Source organism: Propithecus coquereli, unplaced genomic scaffold (genome assembly GCF_000956105.1).
Source record: "Propithecus coquereli isolate 6110/MARCELLA unplaced genomic scaffold, Pcoq_1.0 Scaffold358, whole genome shotgun sequence".
Classification (NCBI taxonomy): domain Eukaryota; kingdom Metazoa; phylum Chordata; class Mammalia; order Primates; family Indriidae; genus Propithecus; species Propithecus coquereli.
Window position 1 is genome coordinate 1,186,019 of NW_012149263.1, and position 27,255 is coordinate 1,213,273.

The 27,255-nt window shown below is 49.5% G+C and overlaps 2 protein-coding genes across 2 annotated transcripts; one reads left to right on the forward strand and one right to left on the reverse strand.

Moving 5' to 3' along the window:
• The first annotated feature begins 176 nt into the window (after window positions 1-176).
• FFAR2 (free fatty acid receptor 2) lies at window positions 177-2,962 on the forward strand. The gene is made up of 2 exons (XM_012651523.1): window positions 177-367; window positions 1,212-2,962. Coding segments are annotated over exons 1-2 (996 nt in total). The 5' UTR covers window positions 177-365; the 3' UTR covers window positions 2,206-2,962.
• Window positions 2,963-23,022: 20,060 nt separating this feature from the next.
• Window positions 23,023-25,651, reverse strand: KRTDAP (keratinocyte differentiation-associated protein). The gene is made up of 5 exons (XM_012651538.1): window positions 25,565-25,651; window positions 24,402-24,440; window positions 24,050-24,094; window positions 23,330-23,377; window positions 23,023-23,061 (listed from the first exon to the last, which is right to left on the reverse strand). Exons 1-5 carry the CDS (start codon window positions 25,649-25,651, stop codon window positions 23,023-23,025), a joined length of 258 nt encoding a protein of 85 aa, XP_012506992.1.
• Window positions 25,652-27,255: the final 1,604 nt, after the last annotated feature.

Here is a 27,255-nt window from a genome sequence, read left to right on the forward strand (position 1 = left end):
AGGATCTCCATGGAGACAACAGAGATGCCAAGGCCTTCACCTTGGGTTTGAGAGGAAACTGCTCAGTGACTGACCTCCCCTCCACCCCACCCACGTGACTCGAGCTGGTATAAAAAAGCTTTCTGCCCTCCTGGTTCCTTACCGCTTCTTCCTGTGCGAGATGGGAGGCAGCAGAGGCTGAAGCTCGGTTCCTCTTTCCTAGAAGCTTACAGACTCTCCTTCAGGACGAACCCCAAGGGGCCATCTCCCCGGAATGAGGACAAGGCGAGGCAGCCACCTTCGCGCTCGCACTCTGGGAAGCGACGCCGGGAGCAGAACGCGAGGGGACGGTGGGGGAGGCTGGAAGGAGTCTGCCAGACGCTGAAATGTAAGGATCGTGCTCGGAGACAGGCGCTAGTGTGGGGGGCAAGGAAACGTGGCCCCGGAAATCAAGGCTGGAGAGAGGATGGAGGGGCGAGACGGTGGGGGGCCAGCCAGGGCTACACACCAAGTGGAAACTGAGTCACCCCAGTAAGAAAAGGGCCTGGTCAACACGCCAGGCCCAGGAGTCAGTTCAGGCCTGTGGGCTTTTCTGACTGTCTCTCTCAAGTCTCCCGGGGACAAGCCTCCACGGCTAGCGCTGGCTGGTCCTCGCCCCTCTGCCCCGCCCCTCTCCAGGCTGCCCCGCTTCCCCTTTTCAGCAGAGCCCCGAGTCCGGTGTCGGACAGAGGTGGGCGCAGCGGAGGGGAATCCGCACCCTGCAACGGCAGAGGACAGGGAGGTGGGAAGATGGGCTGGGGGCTGGGCACTTGGGTTCTCGCAGCCTGCTTATCCTGAGACGCACCTGGCAGCTCTCGCCCCGCTGCGATGCTGTCTGAGAAGGGACTTCGGCAGAGTTCGACACTGATGACAGGGTCTTCCTGTCTCTGTGAGGATGGAAGGAGAAAGGCTGGGGACGTCGCAGGGGAATTCCCTCGGGAAGCTAAGGGCTGGTCTCCCCCGAGACACCTGACGCCAAACGTAATAACGGCCGCCTAATAGCCTGCCCCAGGCAAAGTCAATAATTGCTCTGGGCAGTTCTGGCAGGTGGTGTGAGCAAGCCCCGGCGGCAGCAGAAAGCGTCGGCCGGGGCGCGGGGAGAGTTCGAGGGAGAATGTCGGTATCCTGACCCGGGAGGGGTCCTCAGGCTGTGAGTGGGGCCTGCTGACCCTGCCCTCTGTCTCCTGCTCCAGGATGTTGCCTCAGTGGCAAAGATCCTTGATCCTCACGGCCTACGTCATCATCTTCCTCACTGGTCTCCCTGCCAACCTGCTGGCCCTGCGGGCGTTCCTGGGGCGGGTCCGCCAGCCCCAGCCGGCGCCGGTGCACATCCTCCTGCTCAGCCTGACGCTGGCCGACCTGCTGCTGCTGCTGCTGCTGCCCTTCAAGATCATCGAGACCGCCTCGAACTTCCACTGGTACCTGCCCGAGATCGTCTGTGCGCTCACGGGTTTCGGCTTCTACAGCAGCATCTACTGCAGCACGTGGCTCCTGGCGGGCATCAGCGTCGAGCGCTACCTGGGGGTGGCCTTCCCCGTGCAGTACAAGCTCTCGCGGCGGCCCGTGTACGGCGTGATCGCTGCTCTGGTGGCCTGGATCATGTCCTTTGGTCACTGCACCGTCGTGATCGTCGTTCAGTACTTGAACTCAACCCAGCAGGTCAGAAATGCCAACGACATCACCTGCTACGAGAACTTCACCCCAAGGCAGCTGGAGCTGGTGCTGCCCGTGCGGCTGGAGCTGTTCCTGGTGCTCTTCCTCATCCCCATGGCGGTCACCGTCTTCTGCTACTGGCGCTTCATGTGGATCATGCTCACCCAGCCGCACGTGGGGGCCCAGAGGCGGCGGCGGGCTGTGGGGCTGGCCGTCGTGACGCTGTTCAACTTCCTGGTGTGCTTCGGGCCCTACAACGTGTCTCACCTGGTGGGGTTTTACACGCGACAAAGCCCCTCGTGGCGGGTGGCGGCTGTGGTGCTCAGTTCCCTCAACGCCAGCCTGGACCCCTTGCTGTTCTACTTCTCCTCGTCCGCCATGCGCAGGTCCTTTGGGCAGGGGCTGCAGGTGCTGCGCCGTCAGGCCTCCTCCCTGCTGAGACGCAGAGGCGAAAAGACAGCAGGGGTGACCAATGCGGACAGGGGTGTCAGTCAGACAGAGGGGGCGCCGAGTTCGGACTTCACCACGGACTAGCCGTCTCCCCGGACCTCTGGAGGCGTTCTGGGTTGCCCCGGAGTTGGGCGGCCTGGGAGAGGAGGAGGAGGAGGGAGCATGACGGTTCCTGTCCCGACTCAGGAATCCTCAAACCCAATCCATGCCTGGGACTTTGAAGGAACCTCTCTCACCAGCTTGGTGTCCCTTCCTGACTGGTTTTCCTTCCCACAGGAGCACAGCTCCACGACACAAGAAGAAACGGCTGAGCACAGAAGCACCGTTAGGCTGCAGTTTCGGGAGCAGCATAGCTAACAGGAATCCAGCTCTTGCAAGGTGGCTGGGATCTGGTGGTGGCCAGGCTGAAGCAGAGAGTCCAGAAGTACTCCTGCTACAGGTTGGAAACAACACCTAGACGCTGGTGTAGCTGTTGAGGCTAGAAAGAAACCAATGAGAAAGAGATGAGAGAGAAATGCTGAATGAGGTCGGAGGAGACTCAAAAAGGTTCTGAGCCGGGGACACTGGCGGGGAGGACTCAGGCGGGACTTAAACCTCTAATGATCTGGGGGTCACCGTAGCAGTTTGACCGGCTGCTTTTAAAGTGTGCACCGTTCGTTTCCACACGTGATCTCGTCTCCCCCGTTAAACCGGGAGCTGCCCGAGGTCTGGGTCTCATCGCCTTCCTCCTGGCACCCGACACGGGCCAGGATGTGGCTTGGCATGCAGCAATCAGAGACTGACACAGGCTGGCACAGGGAAAAACAGCCTGGTCTGGCAGGTTGCGAATAAAGGTTATGAAACTCTGAAGTGAGTGTCTACAATCTTTGTTACGCTTCCGCAGGCACAGGCGAGAGAGCGTAGCGAAGGGCAAGGCGATGCGTTTGAAACCGCGGAAACATTCTGATATGCAGACGTATGTGGGAAGTCTGAGGGCGCTGATGGAATCCCGTTTAGACCCATGAATAGAGAGGCCGCCGGCCTTAGAAAGGGGGTGCGGGCTGCGTCCTGACTCACGGTTATCAGTCTTCCACGGGGGCTTGAAACACGCTACCCTCCTGCTCAGAAACCTGCAATTTCCCTGTTGTCAAAGTTTTTCCTCCCAGGAATTCACGTCACACCGTTCCTTTGCTGGCTTTGTGCCTCTCTCCCTCCCCCATTCCACCTGCCTAACGCATTTCGCCACAATAAGGACTGCTAGAACATTCTCTCTCGTTAACTGACTGCCAGCCCCGGGCCCAGTAGTCTGCAACCCAGGCTATACGTCGGAATCACACGGGGCCACCCCAAACCGACACACAGAACCTCTGAGGGTCAGGAGTCCCTGTCTTGGGTCAGGAGCCCAAGCTGTCCAGGAAATCCTTCTTCGGGGAGACCCTTCCTGCTCACATGTCCCCCCACCTCAACCCCGTGCTCCCCCATCTTCTGACGACCCCCTTCCTCCCCTTTTACCAAACTTACTCAGTCTCTCCAGAAAGCCTTTCCTTGTTCCCACCAAATGAAAGCTCATTTCTGGTTTCCTTCTTCAAAAGAAGCCTGGACGGGTGTCACAGGCCTCCTGTCTTCAGTGTTGGTTTGGCTCAGCAGCCAGAGGACCCGAAGCAAGTCACAGCCTCCAGCCTCCATTTCCGAACCATCACAGTGAGGATAACGTGCCCTCCCAGGCTGATTCCGAGGGTTAAAATGAGACTGCGTACGTAAAATTGCTGAAAATTACAGAATATCATTTAGCTCTAAGATATCAAACCATGTGTAACACAGACGCACCCTCGGACGTATAATAAGTAAACATTAGAAATGATGGAAATAATGTACGAGGTAGTCAACTATAGAATGGTTTGGTAGTAATACGTGAGAAAAACTCTGGGATTTTCAGCTGACTGTAGGCATACTATGAGTCTGTGATGTATTCCAGCTTCCGAAAAAGCTCATTTGGTTTGGGTGACATTAAAAGAAAGAGTGTAGACAAGGTGATAATAACCCCATTCCACTTACGCCCAGTCAGTAGCGCGTTGTGCTGAGACAACACATTTTTAAGAAGGCCACTAACTCAGGGAATCAAGCCCAGAAAATTTAACCAAAAATGTTTTGGACGTATAAAACTATATAATACCTGTGCTCCTTCTCCACTCCCACTGCTTCATTTGACTAGCCTTAAAAAAAAAAACTATATAATAGTAGTAATAATGACAATCACAGAGCATACTAAATGCCAGGCACTACGCCAGAGACAGGACCTGAGAGAGTTGAGGTGACTTTGAATCCAGGTCTTCCTGACTTCAGAGTGCCTGCTTTTTTCACCGACACGTGATCACAATATCACACGTACCCCATAAATACATACGATCATTGTGCGTCCATAAAATTATTATAATAACAAGAAATAAAAAATTTTCAAAAGAGAAGGAAGTAAGAGAATGCTGGATCTGTCGCTGCGACAAGATAAGGTTCATTTCATGGAAGATGCATTTCTATGTAGCTCCACGGGGAAGAGCAAAGATTGCAGAGGAAAAAGGCAGATGGCAGATACATTTCAAGTAATTAGGGCTGTTTAGACAGAACTCACTATCGCAGCAAGGTAGCTTCTCTCACTTTCCAATAATATTCAAGCAGAAGACAGCAAACAGCCGTGCAGAGGAAACTCACGCATCTGTGAAGGGCCGAACCAGTGAACTGCCAAACCCCTTCCAACACTGAGCTTCTCAGCTTCTTCGGGGCCGTGGCTGCTCTTGCTAACCAGGAAAGTATAAAATGAAGTCATTTTGCTTTAATGGGTTTATAAGAAAATCACTGCGCCTGGTCTGAGACTTTGAGGGGGAAGTTTTAGCTGCTTACTTACTTACAAGTATTTGACCTTCATCAGCCCATTTCTTCACCGAGAGCAAGAGTCAAGCTGTCAGGCAGAGAGCAACCCCCGCCCCGCCCACCGCCTTCTCGTTGATGCAGGCCCTCGGGGAATTACACAAGGCTCACGCACACAAGGCTCACGCACACGGGAGGGCTGTCTGCTTCAGTCTACTCATTCAGATGCTAATCTCATCCAGAAACACAATCACAGACTCTTAGAAATAAGATTTAGCCAAATATCTGGGCGCTCCGTCACCCAGTGAAATTGACACACAAGGTTAACCATGACAACAGGCCGGCTGGGCATTTCTAAGGGGTTCCCAGAGATGCCAACACCTCTGGCTCAGGGACCACACTTTGAGAACAGTTGGGCTGGAATACCGTGAACTGGGGAGAGAGTGACAGAAGGTGAGGTCAAGGAGGTTGGGCGGGGACCAGACCATGCAAAGTCTTTTAGGCCACAGAAAGGGGTCTGGATTTATTCTAGGAGCTTCTGGAAGCCATTTGAGCATTTGAAGCAAGAGAGGAGAAGGATCTGATTTCCATTTTAAGAAGATCACTCTGGCGGCTGTGCCTCCCACAGAAGGGAGACGGCTCTCAGGGTCAAGGAGATACTGCGCGTGAAAGAGTTAAGAAGCCACAGAGCGCTATGCAAACACACAGGGCTAGCAGCTCCCTGGAAGGGAGGCTGCCTCCTCTCTCACTGGAATTGAATTTTCAAGAACTAAATAGCCAGGAGGAGGCCTCACAAGTTACCACGCATCCACTTGGTAAACAGATGTCTCCAATGGTGTATTGGAAAATGTTTAACAACTAGCTCTTGGTAGCAGGGGGTGGGCGTGGGAGGGGAGTAGTAGGAGGTTAGGAAGGCTCTGGTTGGTAGCACTTGCCAATTTCTGTGGCATATACACGCCCACCAGCGTTAATCTCTACCAATGTGAAGATACTGAACGTGGGTTTGGCAAGAGATATTAATAATCCACCCTCCTAAACCATCCCGAGTACATCCCTGGATGCATCTCACAGCGCATATGCTCAGATGGCAGACAGATCACATCCTCCTTGAGAAAACTTCATCTCTCCCCGGCTAATATAGCACCAGGCTCTCACACAGGGCTTCTGACACAATAAACGCTAGTTAAACGTGGCTGGCTGGGCCTGGTCCAAGAGCATCCGGGTGGCTGCATGATTGCAGGACTCCTCTGAACCCCCTGCCCCGAAGCAGGATGGCAGTTGGGTAAACAGAAATATTAATGCCTAGTTAATGAATAACATGGCTGACAGCCGAGAGCCGCTACCAGGAAACGGGTGGAGGGAGCTCGTTTGCCTGCCCTGAGGGCCTGACCAGCAGGAAAGAGGAACCTACACTGACTATTTCACTTCCCCTTTCTGGAAAAGGTGCTGTTGTCCCCCTTCTTCAAAACTCCTCATCCGCCCACATGGCCAGAGCTCACGTGGAGTGTGGTTTGTGGCAATCGCTGTGGTCAGAGAAGGCAGATAGGTCCGCAGAGGGTCTGGAGGAAAACACACCAGCAGGATGCCAACCCCACTGCCCCAAACTTCCCTGCCTCTCAGTGCCAGGTCTCTGCTAGTTCTTCTTTTCACCTTGCTCTACTTCCTGTGGATAAATACTTTTGCCCCATTTTCTTTTTCTTTTCATCGTCTTTCTCTAGTCACAGGAAATGAGGACGTTTCTCATCTACAAATTACACATCCATCCAGGAAATTGGGCCAAAGATCTCCAGGCCCTCAGAAGCAGTAGTCCAGTATCCCACTTGGCAAAGGCTCAGCGGTCTGGTAAGGCAGGAGACGTAAGGTCAAGCATGGGCGTGGGAGGCAACTCCGCAAATGCAGGCCCCGGTCGGCGTCCACTGGCAGCTTACCCAAGGAGGGGCCACCCCCGCCTCTGTGATAATCTCAAGCTCCCTCTCCCCAGGCATCGCTCCCTGACATCTGTCAGCTCAAGGAAACAGAGGTAGGAATGTAAACATACTGCTCCCAAATCTAAATGTCTTAAATAAAAAGCCCATCCACGGGGGCAGCTGTTGAGTTTCTCAAGTGCCATAGCAAACATTACACCGTTTGAGTTTCCCCAGGTGTGGGCATCCATTCATCCACACTCTTTGGGGACTCCCTTGTGACAGGCCCTGTTCGAGGTGCTAAAGGCACAGCCAGGAACGAGAAGGACAAGACGTCCGCTCTCAGCCGCTCCCATTCCAGGGGAAGAGGCAGACAAGGAAACCAACACGCAAGACGCTTTGTGATGGTGCTGAGTGCTTTGAAGACAGTAAAAACAGATCAAGCGCAGAGAATGACTTTGAGGAGGGGAGTAGGTGGCTTGGGAAGGCCGTGCTAAGGCAGCATTTGAACTGCAACTGGAAGGACAAGAAGGAACTTTGGATGCTAACAACTGGAGGAAGACTGTCCCAAGCAAAGGGTTCAAGGCCAACACGAGGTCTGAACAAGCCAAGTCTGTCAGGAAAAGAAAGGCCAGGGTAGCTGGAGCTCAGTGACAGCGGCAAGAGCTGTGTCAGATCATAGCGGCTCTGAAAGGCTTATAAGACACACAACAGACATCTTCTCTGTACTTAACAAGAAAAGCTGAGGCTCGGAGACAGTAAGACGGTCTTCTGGCCCCTGGTCCAGGACTCCCAGCTTCCTCTCCAAACAAGATGCACACGCTCTGTCTCTCTCCCTCTCAATGTGTCAGCTCACTGAGGGAGAGAAAGGAGGGCAGCAAACGGGACTCATGCGGTGTGCGGTTGTTTGGTATCAAAAGTCGCGGAGGGCGGTGGAGACGGACCGCTGAGGTTCTGAGGTGGGACGGGACATCTGGTGCTGAGAGCAGAGTGGAGGAGACCAGTGAGACACCGGGGTTCCAGGAGGAGTTATGGCTGGGGAGAGGCAGGGTGTCTGGGCTCCGAGAAAGGGAAGGGAGGCCCAGGAGTCACCCAGAGCTGTCCCGCGCTGCCCCGCTGGCGTGCAATGGAAATGAAGGTGCGAGGACAGAATCCCGGAGCTCCGAGGATGCTAGAAAACCCCTGGGCTGAATCTGAGTCTCAACCCCGGCTGCACGTCACAGGCACCCAGGGAGTTTCTAAAAATGCCAGAACATGTGTGCGTTTTATTTCTGTAAAGCCTGCAGGTGCTCGGGAGGTGTGGCGAGGGTTAAGAACCACTGTGTCTAGTGCTGATCCTCCACTGGGTCAGCCGAAGCGTCTCCAGGGAGGCAGCAGCGGGGACAGGGTTCGAATTCTGGCTTAGCGCTGTGCAACTCGGCTTTGCTGTGCTTCAGTTTTCTTGCCAGAAAAAAAAAACACGGGTCTAGCAGCACCTACATCACCGTGTTATTACAAGGATTAAACGAGTTTAGTACTGTACCTACAAAGCACTTAGAACAGTGTCTAGCAACCTGGAGATGCTATACACATGTTTATCGTGGAAATATTTTAAAAATGCAATTCCAGTCTTCTCCTTAAAGACCTCCGAACGCTTCTCATGGCCCTCGGAATAAAACCCCAAGCCTTCCCCAAGGCCAGCAAGCCCCTGCAGGACCTGGTGTCTGTCCCTCTGCCCAACCAAGCTCAGCTCTCACTTGCTAAGCCTCTGCGCTTGCCGCTCCCTTTTCCTGGAGCCCGCCTTCCCCAGATTCTCCTCTAGCTGATTCCTCATCTCTCGGGAAGCCTGTGACTCAAACCTCATTTGCTGGAAGGGGCTTCCCCTCTACCCACTCCAAAGTCGCCTCGCTATGATACACTCACGCACATTTTCCTGAGTTACTGACTTCACTGCTTTTATCACCAGCTGATACGATCTATTTTTGTTCTGCTTGTTATTTTTATAAGTTATCTGTGCACATAGTTTAATGAGTCGGAAGGTTTGCTGTGAAAAATAGCATCCTTCCCCCTCTCCCTTTACCATGGTCACGTACCCCTTTCCTGGAGGCAGCTGCTTCCACCTCTTTTAAGCAAAATATTTATCCCTTCATGTCTGTAAGGAACTTGTTTATTTTGCTGTATTTCAATAGCAGGTTTTGTCTGTTAACTTCCCTAAGCAGATGGAGATTTAACTCTCTTTCTTTCCCTGGTACATACAACATGCTTGCACCCTTCCTAGTGTACCTGCATCATAACTACGTTAGAACAATCTTCAGTGTCTACGTCACTGTGACCACATAAATGTCATTCACAGTGGAGCTCTGCAGTAAACTACAATTACTTTTTCTGTCCTGCCCAGCTTTCCTCCCCCATCCCCTGGAATTGATAATTGCCTTATTTTTTCATTTGCTTAGTTTTCCGCATACTTAGCACTAATTCAATCCCACACTCGATGCCAATTTTTCTCATCTCCTCTCAAGACCTCCAGAGGTTTTAGTAGGACACAGATTTAGGAGGATACGGTCAGAACTTTCCTACCTGCTCCCGTCTGGACCGGCTGTGGCGTATGCCAGGTGCACAGCTCGTGCCTGGCAGCTCTTCAGTGGAGAGCCTCATTGCTCCTCTGCTCTGGTCTTTGTCTTCCTTGGTTTTCATCCTCACGTAGCTTCTTTAGAAAATAAATGTTTTGAAACTCTGCATGTCAGAAAATGTCTTTACCCTCACCCTCGTGCTTAATTGATGTTGGGTGATGTGCAGAATTCTAGACTGGTGATCGTTTCTCTTCAGAATCTTAAAGACATTGCCACGTTGCCTTCGAGCTTCTAATCTTGTTGAAAATTCCCAAGACATTTCAAGTCCCATCCTTCATACAAGGCCTATCTTTTTCTCTCCAGAATCCTGCAGGAGATTTATCTTCTCATAAGTGTTCTAACATTTCATCCATTGTGCTAGCATTTGCCCAATGCAGCTAGACTTTGCCCAATTTACAGGATAGCACAACTTTGGGAAAGAAAGCAGTGGGTACAGTTTGTACTAAAACACACGTAAGAAAGCAGGAGTCTTTTCATTATAAGTATGAAACCTTTATTCCTAATGCAGATAGAGATACAAATGCATGTATTCTGTCAGAGAAAGCAGCTAGACTTTGCCCAGTTTACTGGCTAGCACAACTTTGGGAAAGAAAGCACAAAATAATACCCTGTGGTTTGGGGAGATTCTCCTGGGACGCTCTGTAATGATTCCCTTGCTTTCGTTTTCTCTCTTTCTCAATCTCCTTATTATTTGCGGGATACTGGTCCTCTCATTTTCCTTTCTCTCCCATTTTCCAACCTTCTGTCATTTTGCTTTACTGTCTGTGAGATCTCATCAAGTTTATTTTCCAGCTCTTCTATTTAATGATTCACTCCTTGCTATCACTTTTTACTTCTGAGCACTCTTTTTTATTCCTTCCGTAGCATCTGATCTTGTTTCGTGGTTGTAACGTCCACTCTGATCTCTTGGAGGAATTTTCACCTCCCTGCTCCTAGTAGCCTTTTTGGTATGGGTCTCTGTCCTTTACATTAGAAGCTGTCATCACACGCATGGAAATCCTTGGTTGTCTGCTCACGCTGAAGAAAAGGGAGAGGATACATATAAAGGTAATATGATGTGTAGGACTTGTTCTAAATACAGAAAAGAAAAAGAAAAGGAATAGAAGAAGCAAATGTAGCAAAATCTCACTAACTTTTGAATCTGGGCATTGAATAAATTAGGTTCTATTGCACCATTCCCTCTATTTTTGATCATGTTTGAAAATACTTATAATAAGCCAGGCGCGGTGGCTCACGCCTGTAATCCTAGCTCTCTGGGAGGCCAGGCAGGCAGATTGTTTGAGCTCAGGAGTTCAAAACCAGCCTGAGCAAGAGCGAGACCCCGTCTCTACTAAAAATAGAAAGAAATTAATCGGACAACTAAAAATATATAGAAAAAATTAGCCGGGCATGGTGGCGCATGCCTGTAGTCCCAGCTACTCGGGAGGCTGAGGCAGGAGGATCGCTTGAGCCCAGGAGTGTGAGGTTGCTGTGAGCTAGGCTGATGCCACAGCACTCACTCTAGCCCGGGCAAAAGAGTGAGACTCTGTCTCAAAAAAAAAAAAAAGAAAAAAGAAAATACTTATAATAAAAATGTGGGTATTGGCAGCATTCATTTCCCTGAGGGCTACTGGACTGGGGCCTCTGTTCCCCGTTGGCTGGGGGCTGGAGGCCTCCCTTGCTGTGGGGGTGTCTCCACAGGGCAGTTCACAGCCTGGGGATGGCTGACTTCCACCAGAGCCAGCAAGAGAGAAAGAGAGGCCAAGACAGAAGACAGAGTCTTTTTATAAGCCTAACCTTCAAAGTGGCCTCCACCATTTTAGCCCAGTCTGTTCTCAAAGGGAGGGAAGATTTCACAGGGTGTAGGTTCCAGGAGGCGGATCATGGGGCTGTCTGAGAGGCTGCCTTCCACACATACAACGCAGCGAATGGAAGCTGTAAACCCATGAATTAGGCTTCACTGGAGGGTGATTCAATCGGACCATTTCGTTGGGGAACCTCCAATGTCAGTACTTAGGGTTTTTCCTCTAGGACGGATCAAATCTCCCAGAAAAGACTCTTCTCATCTCCTGCCCGGAGGGCGGAAGTGGGCCTGCCAGAATTTAGGAGCCAAATGGAGAGGAAGGTTGGAGTCCCAACCTCCAGTGTTCCCTGCATCTATTTACACGATGTTGCTCCTTCTCCAGGGGTGTCTGGTGCCCCGCGTCCTAAAAACCCTCTGTGTTCTCCTCTCCAGAGAATAAAACTCCAACCTTTTCGTGCATGAAAGGCACTTACCCAGCATCAGAGAATGGAGGAAGAGATCTGGGGATTCTTTCTAAATAAACTTCTAGCCTATCTTCCTGATGTTATTAGAGCACTTTGCCCTCATTTCCAGAGACACCTGTTGCCACCAGTTCGTAAGCTTCATGTGTATTCAGCCACAGAAACTTGGTTCAACCTTGGCTTTTCCCACCATTGACTTAGGATTCAAGTTTCACGGGTCCGCTAAATCGGTCACCAGCCACCCATTCATCTGCTTTCCAGCTTGCAAAATGCTAGTGGCACCGCATCCTCTTCTATTGTCCCGGAACTTAGGGGCACTCCTTTCTAAAAGATCTCTTTACTGTCAGGATGGTGTAATTTCAGGAGGCAGCCAAAGGAGATGTGCGTATTCAATCCACCATTATTAGCCCGAACATTTCCTCTTTATCATTATTGTTTGTTTGTTTGCCTGTTCCTTGTTTGTCTTGCTCTCTTGAACGAAAGTTCCAGGATAACTTATCTGTTTTGCTCACCTGTGCGTCCCCGCTATTCAGAAGGATGCCTGCCACAGAGTCGGTGTTAAACAAATGAATGAATCAATTGCCCGAAGAAGGAAAGAAGAAGGAAACTCGCTGCTCACTATCCATGAGTTGGGAGCAGACCCGGGTCTCTCTCCGGACTTTCCAGGCAGTGTCTTTCCTGCCACTGCATGGGAGAGGCGTGGGTGATTTGCTAAGTAATGATCCCTGAGGTATAAAGTGCTTTACCTGTTTCTAAGTGGTTTCAGAAATCTTATCTCATTTGATCTTGACAACAGCCCACGGGCCAGATAGAAAAAAGATTATTATTGGCCCTAATATAGTGACGATCTCTGCCAAGAGCTATGCCGTGCCAAAGACGTCGTCACCCCTGTTCCTCACCTTTCATCCCACAGCCCCTGTCCTTTAGGCCCTCCCATCCCTTGCTCTGCAGATGAGACTTTTTTTTTTTTTTTTTTTTTTTTGAGACAGAGTCTCACTCTTTTGCCCGGGCTAGAGTGAGTGCCGTGGCGTCAGCCTAGCTCACAGCAACCTCAAACTCCTGGGCTCAGGCGATCCTCCTGCCTCAGCCTCCCGAGTAGCTGGGACTACAGGCATGCGCCACCATGCCCAGCTAATTTTTCTATATATTTTTAGTTGTCCGATTAATTTCTTTCTATTTTTAGTAGAGACGGGGTCTCGCTCTTGCTCAGGGGTCTCGAACTCCTGAGCTCAAACGATCCGCCCGCCTCGGCCTCCCAGAGAGCTAGGATTACAGGCGTGAGCCACCGCACCCGGCCTGCAGATGAGACTTTTAAAACTTGTCACCTCTCGGGGAAATATGGTCCTCAAAAATCCAGGACCAGCTCGTGATAAAGAGGGAAACAGGCACAGACAAGGGCAAATAATCCAAGGGCCTTTGAGCAAAGAGGACATCTGAGTTTTGTGGCATGACCGGAGCAGAAAAAAGAAGAAAAGTGAAAAACTCTTCGATCCGTAGGCCATAGAGGTTTGTACTGGGAGAGGAGGGGAGGGGGCTGAGGTCCTGGAAGGAGAGAGATTAAGTCTCAGAACTAAAGAGCGGTATGCACATGCTGGGGAGAATAGTGGGATGAAAATAACCAGTAGATTTCCATTAAAAAAATAAATGAGAAAAAACCCTATAATATAATCGTAAAGCCAGTTTAAAAATATTCTAGAGAGCAAGTTCTGTAAAACAATGACATTAAGCTCTTGGGATCTAGCTAGCTTGGTCTCCGGATAGCCTGAACTCTGCTTTAGGCCCCCCAGTGAAAAGTGAAAGTGGGGTACACAGCCCCCATGAAAGAAACAAAACCTGATCTCAGCCAGGCATGATGGCTCATGCCTGTCATCCTAGCACTCTGGGAGGCTGAGGCGGGAGGATCACTTCAGGTCAAGAATTCAAGACCAGCCTGAGCAACAGGGAGACCCCATCTCTACTAAAAAACAGAAAAAATGAGCCAGACATGGTGGTGCGTGCCTGTAGTCCCAGTTACTCGGGAGGCTGAAGGTTGCTGTGAGCAAGGGTGACGCCATGGCACTCTAACTCAGAAAACAGAGTGAGACTCTGTCGCAAAAAAAAAAGTGACCTCAGAGTCACACCAGGTCCCAAGGGCAAGGGTCACAGAGATGAAAGATTGTAAAGGACTCCACACTTTTCTTGTACTACTTGCATCCTACCTTGGATTCTGCCTGCCACCTCCTGGGCAAATAAGGCACCACACAGGCTGTGGCCCCTGTTGTTTCCACGGAAAGTGGCTCAGAAGCAGAAACTTAGGGATGAGGACTTGGCAAGGGGTCTTTTAACCCTGCATCAAATCAAGAGGAGCCTTCATATGGAAAGAGCTCCAAGACATCTTTTAAGTTACTAAAGCAGTTGCAGAAGAGAATAAAGAAAATAGTAATATCTATAATCTTTAGGTACAGTCACGTGTCACTTAACAGTGGCGATTCATTCTGAGAAATGTGTCGTTAGGCAGTTTTGTCGTGCGAACAACCATGGAGTGCACTTACACAAACCTAGATGGAGTAGTCCGCTGCACGCCTAGGCTACATGGTATGGTCTGCTGTTCCTAGGCTACAAACTTGCACAGATTGTTACTATACTGAATACTGTAGCAACTACAGTGCAATATTAAGTATCTGTGTATCTAAACATATTTAAACATGGAAAAGGTAATGGACTGCACCCAGTGGGGGAGGGGACCTGCAGCCTTGGGCCACATGTGGCTTTCTGGATCCCTGAGTGTGACCTTTTGACTGAATCCAAGTTTTACAGAACAAATCCTTTTAGTGGGTCAGACAGTGATTGGAAAATAGGAATTTTCCGGCTCCGCTATAATCTTAAGAGACCACCATGGTATGTGTGGTCTGTTGTTGACTGAAACATTGTTTGTAGTGCATAACTGTATGTATACTAATAGCAGCTGAGTGCTTTGTAGAACTTCATGTATGCGAGCACAGAGCTAATCCCTCTGTAGGCACCATTCAGTGACTCCTTACGAAAGCACAATGACGTAGGTATTGCCATGACTTTTCTTTTTATAAAAAGGGAAATTGAGACTTAGAGTGATTGTTAAATAACTTGCCTTCTGTCTCACAGCAGAGCATCAATGTGTACGTGCACGCACATGTATGTGAAATTCTAAAGGCTGCACAACAGTCAACAGTGATTACTTAGGAAGTTGGGGGTAGGTCACCTTTCATTTTCTACTTTATATAATTCTGCACAGTTTACATCTGTCCAATGAGCATACATTATTTCACAATACAAAGACTTCTTTTAAGTTGATTCTGGCTCAAACAAACATACACACACAGAAGGAAACTCAAAGTACTCTAGCATTTAGGCCCTGTTAACTGAGCAATTACTGTGCCCTACACCTAGTGCTAAGCACTTCACATCCAAGATGTCAGTGAATCTTCACAACTGTGCCTGGAACGAGGGTAGTTTCATTAACTCCCTTTACAGAGGAGGAATCTGAGGCTCGGCTATGTAAGCTGACCTCCCCAATGTCACATAACAATTCAGGAACTCAGCTCAGGTCTGACGGGTTTCTGAGCCCACGCTTTTACCTGCGTCAGTGTGTTAGCAGGGCAGGCATGACTACAATGATAATAATAGTAGTTTAAGTGCTTACTATATGCCAGATCTGTGCTTTTCATGTATAACCTCATCAAATTTCCATGGCACGTCCCATTTTACAGATGAGGAAACTGAGGCTCAGCAGAGAGAAGTCACTTATTTGCCCAGAGTCACCCATCAGAATTGGGACTAACATCCAAATCACCATCCATAGCACTGGCATCCACCCAGTTGCTCAGACCAAAGACTCAGTAGTCATCCTCTACTCCTTCCTCTCTTTGTTTTTCCTTCCCACGTCTAATCCATTGGTTCCAGTTGGTTCTAGTTTCCAAAATACATGGTCACTTCTCACTGCCTGGCTACTGGAGGCCCAGTGGAAGCCACTGTCATCTCTGATCTGGACCACTGTGACTTCTCACTGAGCTCCCTGCCTCTATTCCTGCCTCTTGCCCCCATCCCGCCCACTCTCTACACTGCAGAGTGATCTTTTTCAAATCTCTTGCTAAATATCCTCTCCTGAAGCCTTTCCCAGGGTCTTGGGAGAGAATTAAGTCACACAGAGAATGGTTTGAGTGACTGTTTTCTCAATTTTCACAAGGACGCTACTAGCTAATACCATTCCCTAACACAATAGGAGACAACCTAATTCATTACATGCAATGGATGCCTTAGAGTAGTAGGGCTTAATTCTACCGAGAACTGAGTGGAGACACCTGCAAAAGTTTCCTGTCGCACTTCACATACCAGTGACCATGGCCTACACTGCCCCGGTGACCTGCCATCCCATCCACCACACCTTCACCTCTGTAGGCTCACTTCCTACTACCCTCTTCCCAAGCAAAGGTACTCTTTTCCCTTCCTCAATCATAGAAACCTCATTCCTGCCTCAAGCCTTATTTTTTTTTACCTTGAGACAGAGTCTTGCTCCGTCATCACCCTGGCTAGAGTACCGTGGCATCGTCACAGCTCTCTGCAACCTCAAACACCTGAGCTAAAGTGATCCTCTCGTCTCAGCCTCCCGAATAGCTGAGACTATAGGCGCACACCACCACACCTGGCTAATTTTTTCTATTTTTAGTTGAGACGGGGTCTCACTCTTGCTCAGGCTAGTCTCTAAGTCCTGAGCTTGAGCAATCCTTCCGCCTTGGCCTCCCAGAGGGCTAGGATTACAGGCGAGAGCCACCATGTCCAGCCCTGTCTCAAGGCTTTTGCAGAGGCTGCCCCCATGGCTTGGAACCCCTGCCCAGGCCGTTCAGAGCCAGCTCCTTTTGTCAGTCTCAGCTCAAAGGCTATCAGCTCAGAGAGGCCTTCCCTGACACCTTAATTAAACAGGCATTGCCAATTCCTGTTCTTCCACCGCCCTGTTTTATTTCCTTTACAGCATTTATTCATCATGATCTGCAAGTGCCTTCCTTCTGTGCCCGCTTATCTGCTGTGTGTCTCCCCAGTTAGAGCTGAGCTCCATAGCAATCGGTAAAAACACGTTTAGAGAATTTATCAGACATTTATCACATGCCAGTGACTGGGTTAAGAGGTTTGCAAAGTGTCCTTTTATCAACTCCAGCACTGTCCAACGAAATATAATGTAAGCTATTTTTTAAATTTTTAATTGTCTAATAGTCACATGCAAGAAGTCAAAAGAAACAGATGAAATTAACATTAATATTTTCTTTAACCCAACATGTTCAAAGTATTATCAGCTCAACACGGAATTGATTAATAAAGAGCTATTTTGAATTGTGCGTGTGTGTGTGTGTGTCTAAACGCCTGCACTCCGCTACACCTTCTCTGGGCTCCGAGGAGCTCAACGGCTGCCTCCAAGTCTGGGGATTCGCAGGAGCCTGGGTGCCGCCCGCACGTCCCAGCGTCTCTCTGTGCCGGCGCCTTTCAGGGACCGCATAGAGAGAAGGGTGCGGAGCTCGAGGGGTTCAACCAAAACAGGTGAGACAAAGGAAGAGCCTCCAGAGGCCGAGGAACCCGAGGCACCGCCTTAACGGGAAGCAAATGCGCATAGAGCGGCAGGAAGTCCAGAAGGGCGCATGCGCAGGCCGGCCCACACCGGAAGTGCACGAGGCAAGGCGGGAAGCGCCATCTTGAGGCTCGGGTGGTGCTCCTGAGCAGGAGGACGGACCTGGGTCTTAGGCCATGGAGTCAGGGGGGCTGGAGGAGGAATTATCATTAAGTTGGAACTGGAAATTGACTTCACTAATAGCAATTTGGGCCTCAAGGGCAGGAAAAGTTATTCCCAAGTAGCGTCTTTGCGGGGAGGGGACTGAACAAGCCTTCTCCGAGGTCAGGCGAGGCCTTGGGAGGTTTCATTGACATATATTGAAACAATGAATAGAAGCCAAATAAAATTTGTTACAAAAATTGTGCCACGTTATCAATGTTTACATGAAATGAATTATACAAAAATATACCCAGAGCGATACGGTCGTGCAGACGATTTGATTTGTAAGCAACAAGGAGCTGGTCTGGTGATGGGACACAATGTTTAAGTTGTACAGTGAATGAGTGAATTCGGTCTCAATCCAGTTGGCCTTCCTCTGCGACTCTCTGAGCAATCTCATTTGGAGAGAACTTAAGGACTGAAAATTTTAAGTCTTCCTAGCTCCTGCCTCCATAGGGGAGAGGCCCCAGATGTGCTGTTAGGAATTAGTAAGGAGGGCTACCCTGAGAATAAGCTGCACGGGGGATCTGTGGTAATCGGAGGTCCTGAGGGCTGTCCTCGTTAGAGCACCCGTGCTGCAGGGACATCCAGGATCCCTGCCGCTGTGTTGGGAAGGAGTGATGAGGGTGCTGTGTATGAAGAGTGAAGTTTGTCATAGTGGGAAAGGGTTTCTGGCTAGAACAAAATCTAAAGCGAGGTTAGAAGATCAAAAGGGCAGGTGATGCTTTAGGTTGGGCAATCAGACTGGCAAGCCTCACCGGGGAGGTGCCATCACCACAGAGACCTGAATGAAGCAAGGGAGCAAGGAAGGAGATGAGTCATGCATCCCATAGGCAGAGGAAGCAAGCTTAGCCTGTTTGAGGAGCCCGGAGGAGGAGAAGGGCCTGAGCAAAGTGTTCATGAGGGTAGGGGGAGGTAGGAGATGAGGTGCATGGTAAAGTCTATGGGGTTTTGTCTGAAAGTAATGGGACATGTGAGAAGGTCCCAAGTAGAAAGATGGCATGGTCTGATTTAACATAAAAGGGGTTTTCAGGGATCCTAGGAAGTGACGATGTATCCAATGGGTATTGGGAGGCTGGTAGGAGGGTAAATGTGAAAGCTCAATTGTTTAATGGACACTGAGGAGCATTGGCCCAGGAAACCAGCCTGGGAGGGAGACTCGGCTTCACGCGAGCAAAGTGAGGAGTCTAGTAGTGGGAAAAGGCAGGAAGCTTTTTGTTTGTTTGGGTTGTCATTGGTGTAGGGGAGGAGCGCCCAAGAATGTTGTTGTAGTTTGGTCTGTTGGGTGTTAGAAAATGCGGTGGGAGGTCTTAATGGGAGGATAGTCATCCGGGGCGGCGTGCTGTGTTCACCTGTCAGTAGCATCTGACGACAGTTCACCTTGTCAGAGTTCTTGGGCTGCCTCCAGTGCGCCATCGTTGTGGGGGTTCGTAATCAAGTAAACTGGGCAAGCTTTACATAAGAGGTTTCACACTGTAGGTATCATTTTGCAACTTGGTTTTTTTATTTAACATTATGTTTTTCAGACAAGCTAAAGGAAACCAAAATATCTCGCCCAAAAATAGACCTCTTTGGCATATTTGGGGGTGGTTATTCAGAGATACTGCAGACAGGAATAGGCCTGAAAAGCTGCCTTTTGTGGAGGAGATTTGCGTCTGTAGAGAAAATGTACATTAGTGAAATGGATAGCCAAGCTTTCTCTGAGCCCCTTCCCACCCTTGTCTAGGCCCAGGAAAGATTAACTCAAAGGAAAGAGACTAAGCCTCTGACATCTGTTGAAGGTCTGACAGAGAAACTTACCATACACTACTGTCTGTTCTTTCTGAAGGCTGCTACTGTGAGGTTTCATTTGCATAACAAGACCACCTTCCCTAGCCAGGCCTTTCCTTCTGTTTCTCTCCCATAACCTGCCTTGCCACTCTCCAAGGCCCTATTCTTTCTGTTACCTCTGGATGTTATAAAAAACTTCTGCCATCTTGGAGATTTCCTATTTTGTATAACTCCCTTGCATACATGATCACGTATTAAATTTGTTAGGTTTTTCCCTTGTTACCCCATCTTTTGTTATAGGAGTGACCATTTATGATGGGGAAGAAAGAGATCACCCCATTTCCATCCCAACACAACCAAGTTGATACATGTAACACTCTCATTCCATTGTATGGTATACCCTATTTTATACACCCATTCTTTTATTGGTGGACATTTAGGTGGTTTCCAATTTTGAGCTAGTCCAAGCATTGCTGCTGTGAATATACTTATACCTGCCTCTTTGCATACACATGCAAGAGTTTCTGTCTAGTGTATCCCTGGGATGGTAGTTGCTGGGGTGCACTTATCCACAACTTTGTACTTTAATCTTGGTTTTGTCCTTCAGGAATCTGATGTGAAACTTCAGTGACAGGAAGTTAAACCCAGCCATGCTTTACCCTTCTGAGTTTTCTTTTCTTTTCTGGATAATAATGGATAATAGTAACTACTTCTTAAAGTCACAAGAATTAAATGAGATCATGATTGTAAAGTACTTAAGACAGTATCTTACACATTATAGGCATTCAATACCTGGGAACTTTTTATGTCTTATAGACACAGGAAATTAAAAAAGTTAAAAATTCTGTGTCTTTGAAGTCTGACAGGACCTGGGTTTCGAACCTGCCTCTGCTACTTCTTCTCTGTCCTTTGGGAAATTCACTTTACCTTTCTGAGCCTTGTCTGTTTGACTAGAACAAATTAGTACAGTTGCAAATAACAGTTCTCTAAGTATTGTGAACTAAAATAAAATCTTAAGGCCCCAAGCTGACTGAATGGACCCCCTCTTGGCCAAGGGGACCCCAGAAATACCATAAAGCTGAGTTGCTGGCCATGAGAAGGAAGGCCAGACATGCCTTGTCACACCCTCCACCCTTCTTGGAAAGATCCTTTGTAACTCATTAACAAGCTTAAGGCTATCCAAGACAAAGCTTAAACCACACCAGCAGGTCCTCGATTTACTTAACAGATCACTTGAGTCTGGGTATATGTCCAGTGGCTTGTCTTTGATTGACAGACTTCCTCATCTTAACTTAAAACATTCCAAGCATTTATGTAACAGAGGTAAAGCTCTGAAAAAGGGTGATGAAGTTGTCTCTTTAAAACCCTCCACCCTTTTTGGGAATTAAAACCTCCATTCCTTCCCGAGGCCAGTAATCAAAGGGGCACACAAATGTTCTTTGCTGTTTGTTTTCTAATATCTTAAACCACAGATGGCTCAACAGAATTGTCACAAGATTGGAGTCAACAGAGATAAGATTCACTGAAACTATCACTTACAGTTGAACAACAATAGCCATGACACCAGTCAGATAGACCTGAGCCCAACCCCCAAAACCCCCCTTTAAAAAGTCCTGTTTTTCTGTTTAAAGGCGAGGTGGTGGTCTTTTGAGACGCTACTCTGCCATCCTCCTCATTTGCTGGCAAATTAATAAACATCTGTTTCCTTTTCCTCAAACCACTTGTCCTTGTTCTTCTTTGTTCTCACCGATTCGGCCTCTGGGACAAGTACAGGACTTTCGGTAACATTTAGACAAAGCTTCATTTCTTTAACCAATCACAAATCAAAGAATCTTTAAACCCTCCTATAACCTGTAAGCCTGCTTTGAGATGTCCTGCCTTTTCGGCCAAACCAGTGTTCACCTTCCATGTATTGATTCATGACTTTGCGTGTAATTCCTGTCTCCCCAAAATGTATAAAACCGAACTATAACTCCAACCATGGTGAGACCACTTGCTTAAGACTTCTTGGGTGTAGCTCTCTGGGCCATGGTCACACAAATTATTTTACAGAGTTTGGATTAATCATTTTCTAATTTTCCTTTTTGAAGTGGTTCTGAAGCTTTAATGCATCAGACTCACCCAGAGGGCTTGTTTAAACATGATGGCTGCACCACAACCCCCAGTTTCTGATACAGTAACTGTGGGGTGGGGCCCAAGAATTTGCATTTCTTGTAAGTTCCCAGGTGATCCTGATGCTACCAGTCCCAGGACCACACTTTGAGAACCGCTGCTTTATCTCAGAGATGCTCTTAACTTTTGTATGGTGACTCTTAGTCCTCCTAGGACTCTTTAGTCTTCCCCTAAAACCTCGCCACTCAAATGTCCCTTAAGGACCTGCCCCCTTCTTCCCCTACTCCATTTCCTATCATCCGATTTGTGGGTGCTCAGTCTTTGCTAAGCATTCTAGTTGATTGTGGCGTTTGACCAGTGTCCATTATTTTCTTCTCTGTAGGTCATCTCATTTATGAGTTTCCTCGCCTTTGTGTGTATTATTGTTAGTTAATTAGAAGCAAGACTGTAAGAGCATTTACATGTCTTATTCATCTAGTCTGTAAGCTCCTTGAAAGGAGGGACTAAGTTTAATTTCCCTTTCAGTCCACCTCCTTAATTAAGCGGCAGTCCGTGGCTTGCAAATCCAGTTGCTTGTAAAGGCCAAAAGGCAGTGGGAAAAAGTGAAGCTTGCCAGGTGGAAATTTACCTGGAAGTCACGTCCTAAGTAAAGAGGACAGATGCTACTTGGCTTTAAGCCCATCACAGATCCGTTGTTCTCCAGTTTTCCTATTTTACAAGAGAAACAAGAAATAATGCCAACTAATTCGGCATTTTAAGCACGTGGAGAAGGTCATACAGACGACATCTGCTGGAAGCAAAACTGAATCCATTCCATGTTGCAAGATCTTTGCCGTTAATGGGTGGATGGATGCATGGACGAGTGGGTAGGTGAGTGACTGAGCGAATCTGGGTCACTGCGGCAGCTCTCTGGTTGAAACTGGGGAAGTTGCAATATGGTATCTACTGTATGCCCGGCCCTGCGCAAGGGGCTTTACATGTTTATCTCGTTTGACCTTCGTAACAACACCACAAGGTAGTTATTATCATTCTCATTTATTTCCACACTCGTTTCACAGATAAAGAAGCAGAGGCTTAGAAAAGCCCAAGGTCACATTGCTGCTTTTCTTTATTTATAACCTACCCTAATTCCAAAACTAGGATTTCTTCCGGGCTGGCATGATTTAAGCCGGATCCTGAGCCTGGGATTCCAGGACAGCTCTGTTATATGAAATCGCCACCACAAACGGCGTCAGGGTTTCAGAAGGCAGGTGGCGGGAGGATACCAGTGGGTCGGCGAACAGATTTGATTTCTCGGACATCTTACTAAGCAACTCATAGCTTCATGCTCCTCGAGGATGCCAGCCAGTACTAAGGAGCTAGGACACAAGGGGGTCTCTTGCCACCTTGGTAAGTCCTCCTTTCTTCCTACTTACTCTCCTCTCAGAATTCAAGATTTCTGCCTACCAATCTTGGAGCTCATTCCATCTCAATTCCTTTCTAGGGCCCAATGGGATAGGGACAAAGACACGAATACAGGAGCTGTTTGGATGCAAAACATTTTATTGGAGTTATTGGACCAGGAAAGCATTATCGTAGGATGGGAGTCAGATCCCACGCCAGCCCCCTCTTCCAGCGGGGTCGGCAGTGCTGGCTCTTGAAGGGGCTGTCACTGGGCATCAGGAGTTGCACTCCTCAATCCTTTCAGCTGGAGGGAGAGGGGATATGGCAAGATTGGGGACCCCTGGGTGCTGGAGTCCCCACAAGAAAGCCCGGTACAGGACGGGGTGCTGACGGAAAGGAATTTCTGCCCCATCATAAGTGCCCATTCTCCTCTAAATTTAGCAGCTGAGATTTCCCTTTGCTTTGGCGAGAAGAAGGTTTATCTTCCTTTTACTGTCCCTACCCTCCTCCCGATCCTCTGCTTCTCCCCTCACCCCAACCTCTGTACCCCGCTAACGCCCACCGCCTCTTACCTTAGGAAAAGCATCCCAGTTGAGGAAAGGAAGTTTCCTTTTGATAGCCTAAAAACAAAAAGAGAGAGAGTGATGTGTCGTAAGGCAGGTGAGCGTGAATCAGGAAGCACACACTAAATGAGCACCCCTAGTGACCGTGGTGTTATTGTTCCCTAATTACAGTAAGAGCTAATATTTCCCGAAGACTTATTCTGTGTCTGCCTTGTCCTAATTGCTCTGCAGGCATGATTTCATTTGGTCTCTACAGCAACTTTTTGAGCTAGGTACCGTCCTCATCCCCACATCACAGATGAGGAAACTGAGGCTCAGACAACTGCAGACATTTGCATGAAGCCACATGGAAGGTAGGTGAAGAGTCATGAGATGCAAGCTCTATCCCAGCTCTGTCGCTGACTTAGCCGTCTACGTTTGGGTGGACCTCAGGTTTTTCAGAGAGGATGAGTTTCTTCATCGAGGATGGGGGAATTCAAATAAAATCTTCACTGATTAAGTTCTTCCTCTTCCGGAACTATCTTTGTGGCCCTGCTCTTCCACTGCTATCTTAGGAAAATAGGGTGTAGCCACACCAGGCTATCGGGGAAGCTTTCTTTGGTTGACAATACACTGGGCAGCATCCAGGAGGGCAGGGCAGCTGCTCCCTCCTAGAACTCAGGAGGGAACCAAAAGGCTTAAAACCAGAAAACTCTCGGCCAGGAGAGTAGGGGGCACCCAAGCACTCACCTCGAAGAGCGCGTGCCAGTTCAGGAATTCATCAGGCTTAAAAGCCTGTGGAGAAAGAGAGAGTCCAGAAACAGGTCAGGGGATGAGGAAGCTCAGCCCCTGGCCCTCTGGAAAAGGTGGGGGGGCCGTGGCAGCTCTGCAAGCTCTACCAGGGCGTCCATGCCCTCTACGATGCGGATACCGTGGGGGCAGCACTAGAAAACTGTACTTACAGATCGCAACTTGTCAATGTTCAAGAACTGAGGGTTAAAGGCCTAGGCGAAAAAGCACGGTGTTAGGAAAGTTGCTAAGGAGCACGAGGAGACAGGGGACGCACTCGTGGCCGGAGTGCGTGGGGGGACAGATGGCTCACCTCGGATCCCGCCACGTAGTTGCCGATGGTGGTTTCTTCCTGGAAAGTGAGAGGGAAAATAGAAAGCAAATGATCACACGGTGGCAGGTCCCTCCCTGCCGGCGTCTGCCAGTGCCTGAGAGAATACAGCCCATTCTCCACCGCGGGGCCAGGAGTGTTAACGCTCTCCGTTCCGGTCGTGCACGTGCTTGGCAGATACACGAGGTGAGGAGCAGGAGTGGAAAAAGGCGGAAGTTCGAATCTCAGGCCCGCATCTACCGGGGCAGCAGGTGGAAAGGGCGGAGCAAAGAGGGCTCCTCCCAGGAGAAACCAGCTGGCGGTGCTCCGCGGTTGAGTCGGGGCGTTGCGGAGACACCCATGCTCGGCCCCATAGCTGGGTGGGGAAGGCCAGCGTGCAGAGGGGAGCCATGCTGCTGAGGCGACCTGGTTTGCTTTGTCCCGTTATTGCCACCAGCGTTAGAGTCTCCCTTTCCCTCTTCCCTTCAGTGACACCCCCAGGCCACAGTGCATCCCATCTTGTCGGCTCCCTTCTTCCTCTCTCCCCCCAAACAGAGGTCTCGAACACCAGCCCACAGCCTAGACCCAAATGTCTGCATCTCATAGCAGTGTGGCTTGCTTGTTTTTGAATTTGGATTAAACATTTCAAATCAGTAAGAATTCATAAATAAATCCAGATTTCCAGTTTCTCCTGAAATTTTTAAGACTGAACACTGGGCGCGTTTTCCCCTCTGCAGCAGAGGAGTGAGGACTGCCCCCTTTTAGGTTGGGGCACCCCTGCTCCCTGACACCACTGGCTTGGACCCTCAGCAGCTGAGTCTGTGACCCCCGCCTTAGACTTTTAAATCCAGAATGGACAGCAGTATTCCTCTCTAGCCGGGGCTGGGTCACAAGAATTCTGGATCGTAGATGAGGCTGAGCCCAGACGACCCACCTCAGTCTTCGTCTCCTCCCGGGATTTAGTAAACTAGCCCCCCCACCATGCTTCCATCCCGTCCGGAAACATAAGCGTCTCTGTTCCTCCCTTCCTCAGAGCCCCGGCTTCCCTACAGCCCCTGCCAACATCCGGAAATCAGAGCCACTTACCCGGTAACGGACAGCAGGTAAAGAAATTGAGGGGTTGGTGGATCATAGGTATAAGAAAAACCCGCAGGTGCTGTGCTCACCTCAGAACCCCCCAGGGCGGCCCCCCAGGCGGAGTGCAGAGCCAGAAGAGAGAGGAGAGCCACTGCGGGAAGAACTGGGATCTTCATGGTGTCAGGTTTGGGGTGCTCTGAGGCGGGGCCTCCCTGCTTGCTCTTTATATTCCCAAGCAGAAATGAGGTCCCCGCCCCACTGACTCACCCCCAGATTCTGTCACCCACCCCCGGGGCTCTGGGAGGGGGAGGCAGGGACTGTTCCCCATCTACCTCGGATTTCTCAATTCACGTCCTGCCCCAGGCACTTGGAAGGTGAGGCAGCAATGGGTCTCTTCATGACAATGGCCGGGATGGAGACAGGTCCGACCTGTCCCTCCGAGGGATTGGCGGTGGCGCTCAGGCAACCTCTCCTTTTGTCTTCGTCTCTTTCCCTCCATCCCTCCTTCCTCTCTTATAATTCAAGCTTTTTTTTTTTTTTTTCTGCCAAGTTCTATGTGAACTCCTTAGACTGTCATCGAAGGCCTTCCGTGCCCTGCCCTCAACCTGCCTTGTTAACAATCTCATCCTTCACTAGCTTTGTACGTACCTCGCATTCTAGCCAAACTGAGCTCCTTTCCAGATAGACCCTTCTTTTTCCATCCTCCAAGCCTCCAGCCATGCCGCTCCTTATTCCTAAAATGTCCTACTCTCTCCTGCAGTTCTCAGATCCCAGTCCCTCTTGGTGAAGCTTCCCTGACTTGTCCCACCGTCCCCGATCCCCCCACACACACACCGCTTTCCCTTCCCAGAATTGCCATATCAATTCGTTTGTGTCTCTGGCGTTGCACCTGGAGTCATTTATGATCTTCTCTTGTTTCCCATTTAGAATACTAAATTCCTTGAGGTCAGGAACTTTATCATGATCAGCCTGGTATTCCCCATGCCTTACGCAGAACATGCATGAAGTCGGCATTTATTAGGTTGCATTGTCAGAATTAATATTCAGGCACCCTTCTGCCAAGGCATACACTTTCCTCCCTCGTGGCTGGCCGCCGCCACTTATCCAGCTGCCCATCTTTTGCTCTTGGATCTTCGCAGAGGTGACTGTCGTGAGCTAAGAAGACAGGGAAGAGAGAAGCACAGAAAAGCAAAAAGCAGGTCTCAGGGACACCCGGTTGGAGACGGGATCTAGGTGTCCTGAACTCGGAGTGCCTACCCCGTTTCGTTGAGCTCACCCCACCCTACCCTGGGCTTAGAAGTTGGATCATCTCAAAGTGACAAAACATCCTAATCAAGCAGCCTTCTCCACAATGAAGTTCAGGTGGTCCAACCGGTTCCTGGTGTAACAGGGAGGTGCTGGGACACGAGGGGCGCTGGCAGGGCAAGCCGGGGCCTTATCGGCGAGTGGGCCTGCTCACCCGGGCCTGATGCAACACACACGGATGGCAGGCCGAGGGCGGGAGAGCTAATGTCATTCGCGAACAGTCTTCATGAACCCAGAAGTTCAATGCTCACCCTGCCCGTACACCTCTTTAGCTGCAGGAAGCCTCCCCTGATTCTGTCATGGCAGCTTCCCCTCTGCAGAGCCCCCCGAGGAGACAGTGCTTGAGGAGCACTAGCCTAGCACAGATGGCCATGCGGCAGTGGATGTCACGTTCGGTTGGTGCTACCAGAGGGAATGAGTTAGAGAACGATGCAGGTGGGTGGGGCTCCTCCCGAAAGGTTTTCTGGAGGACACA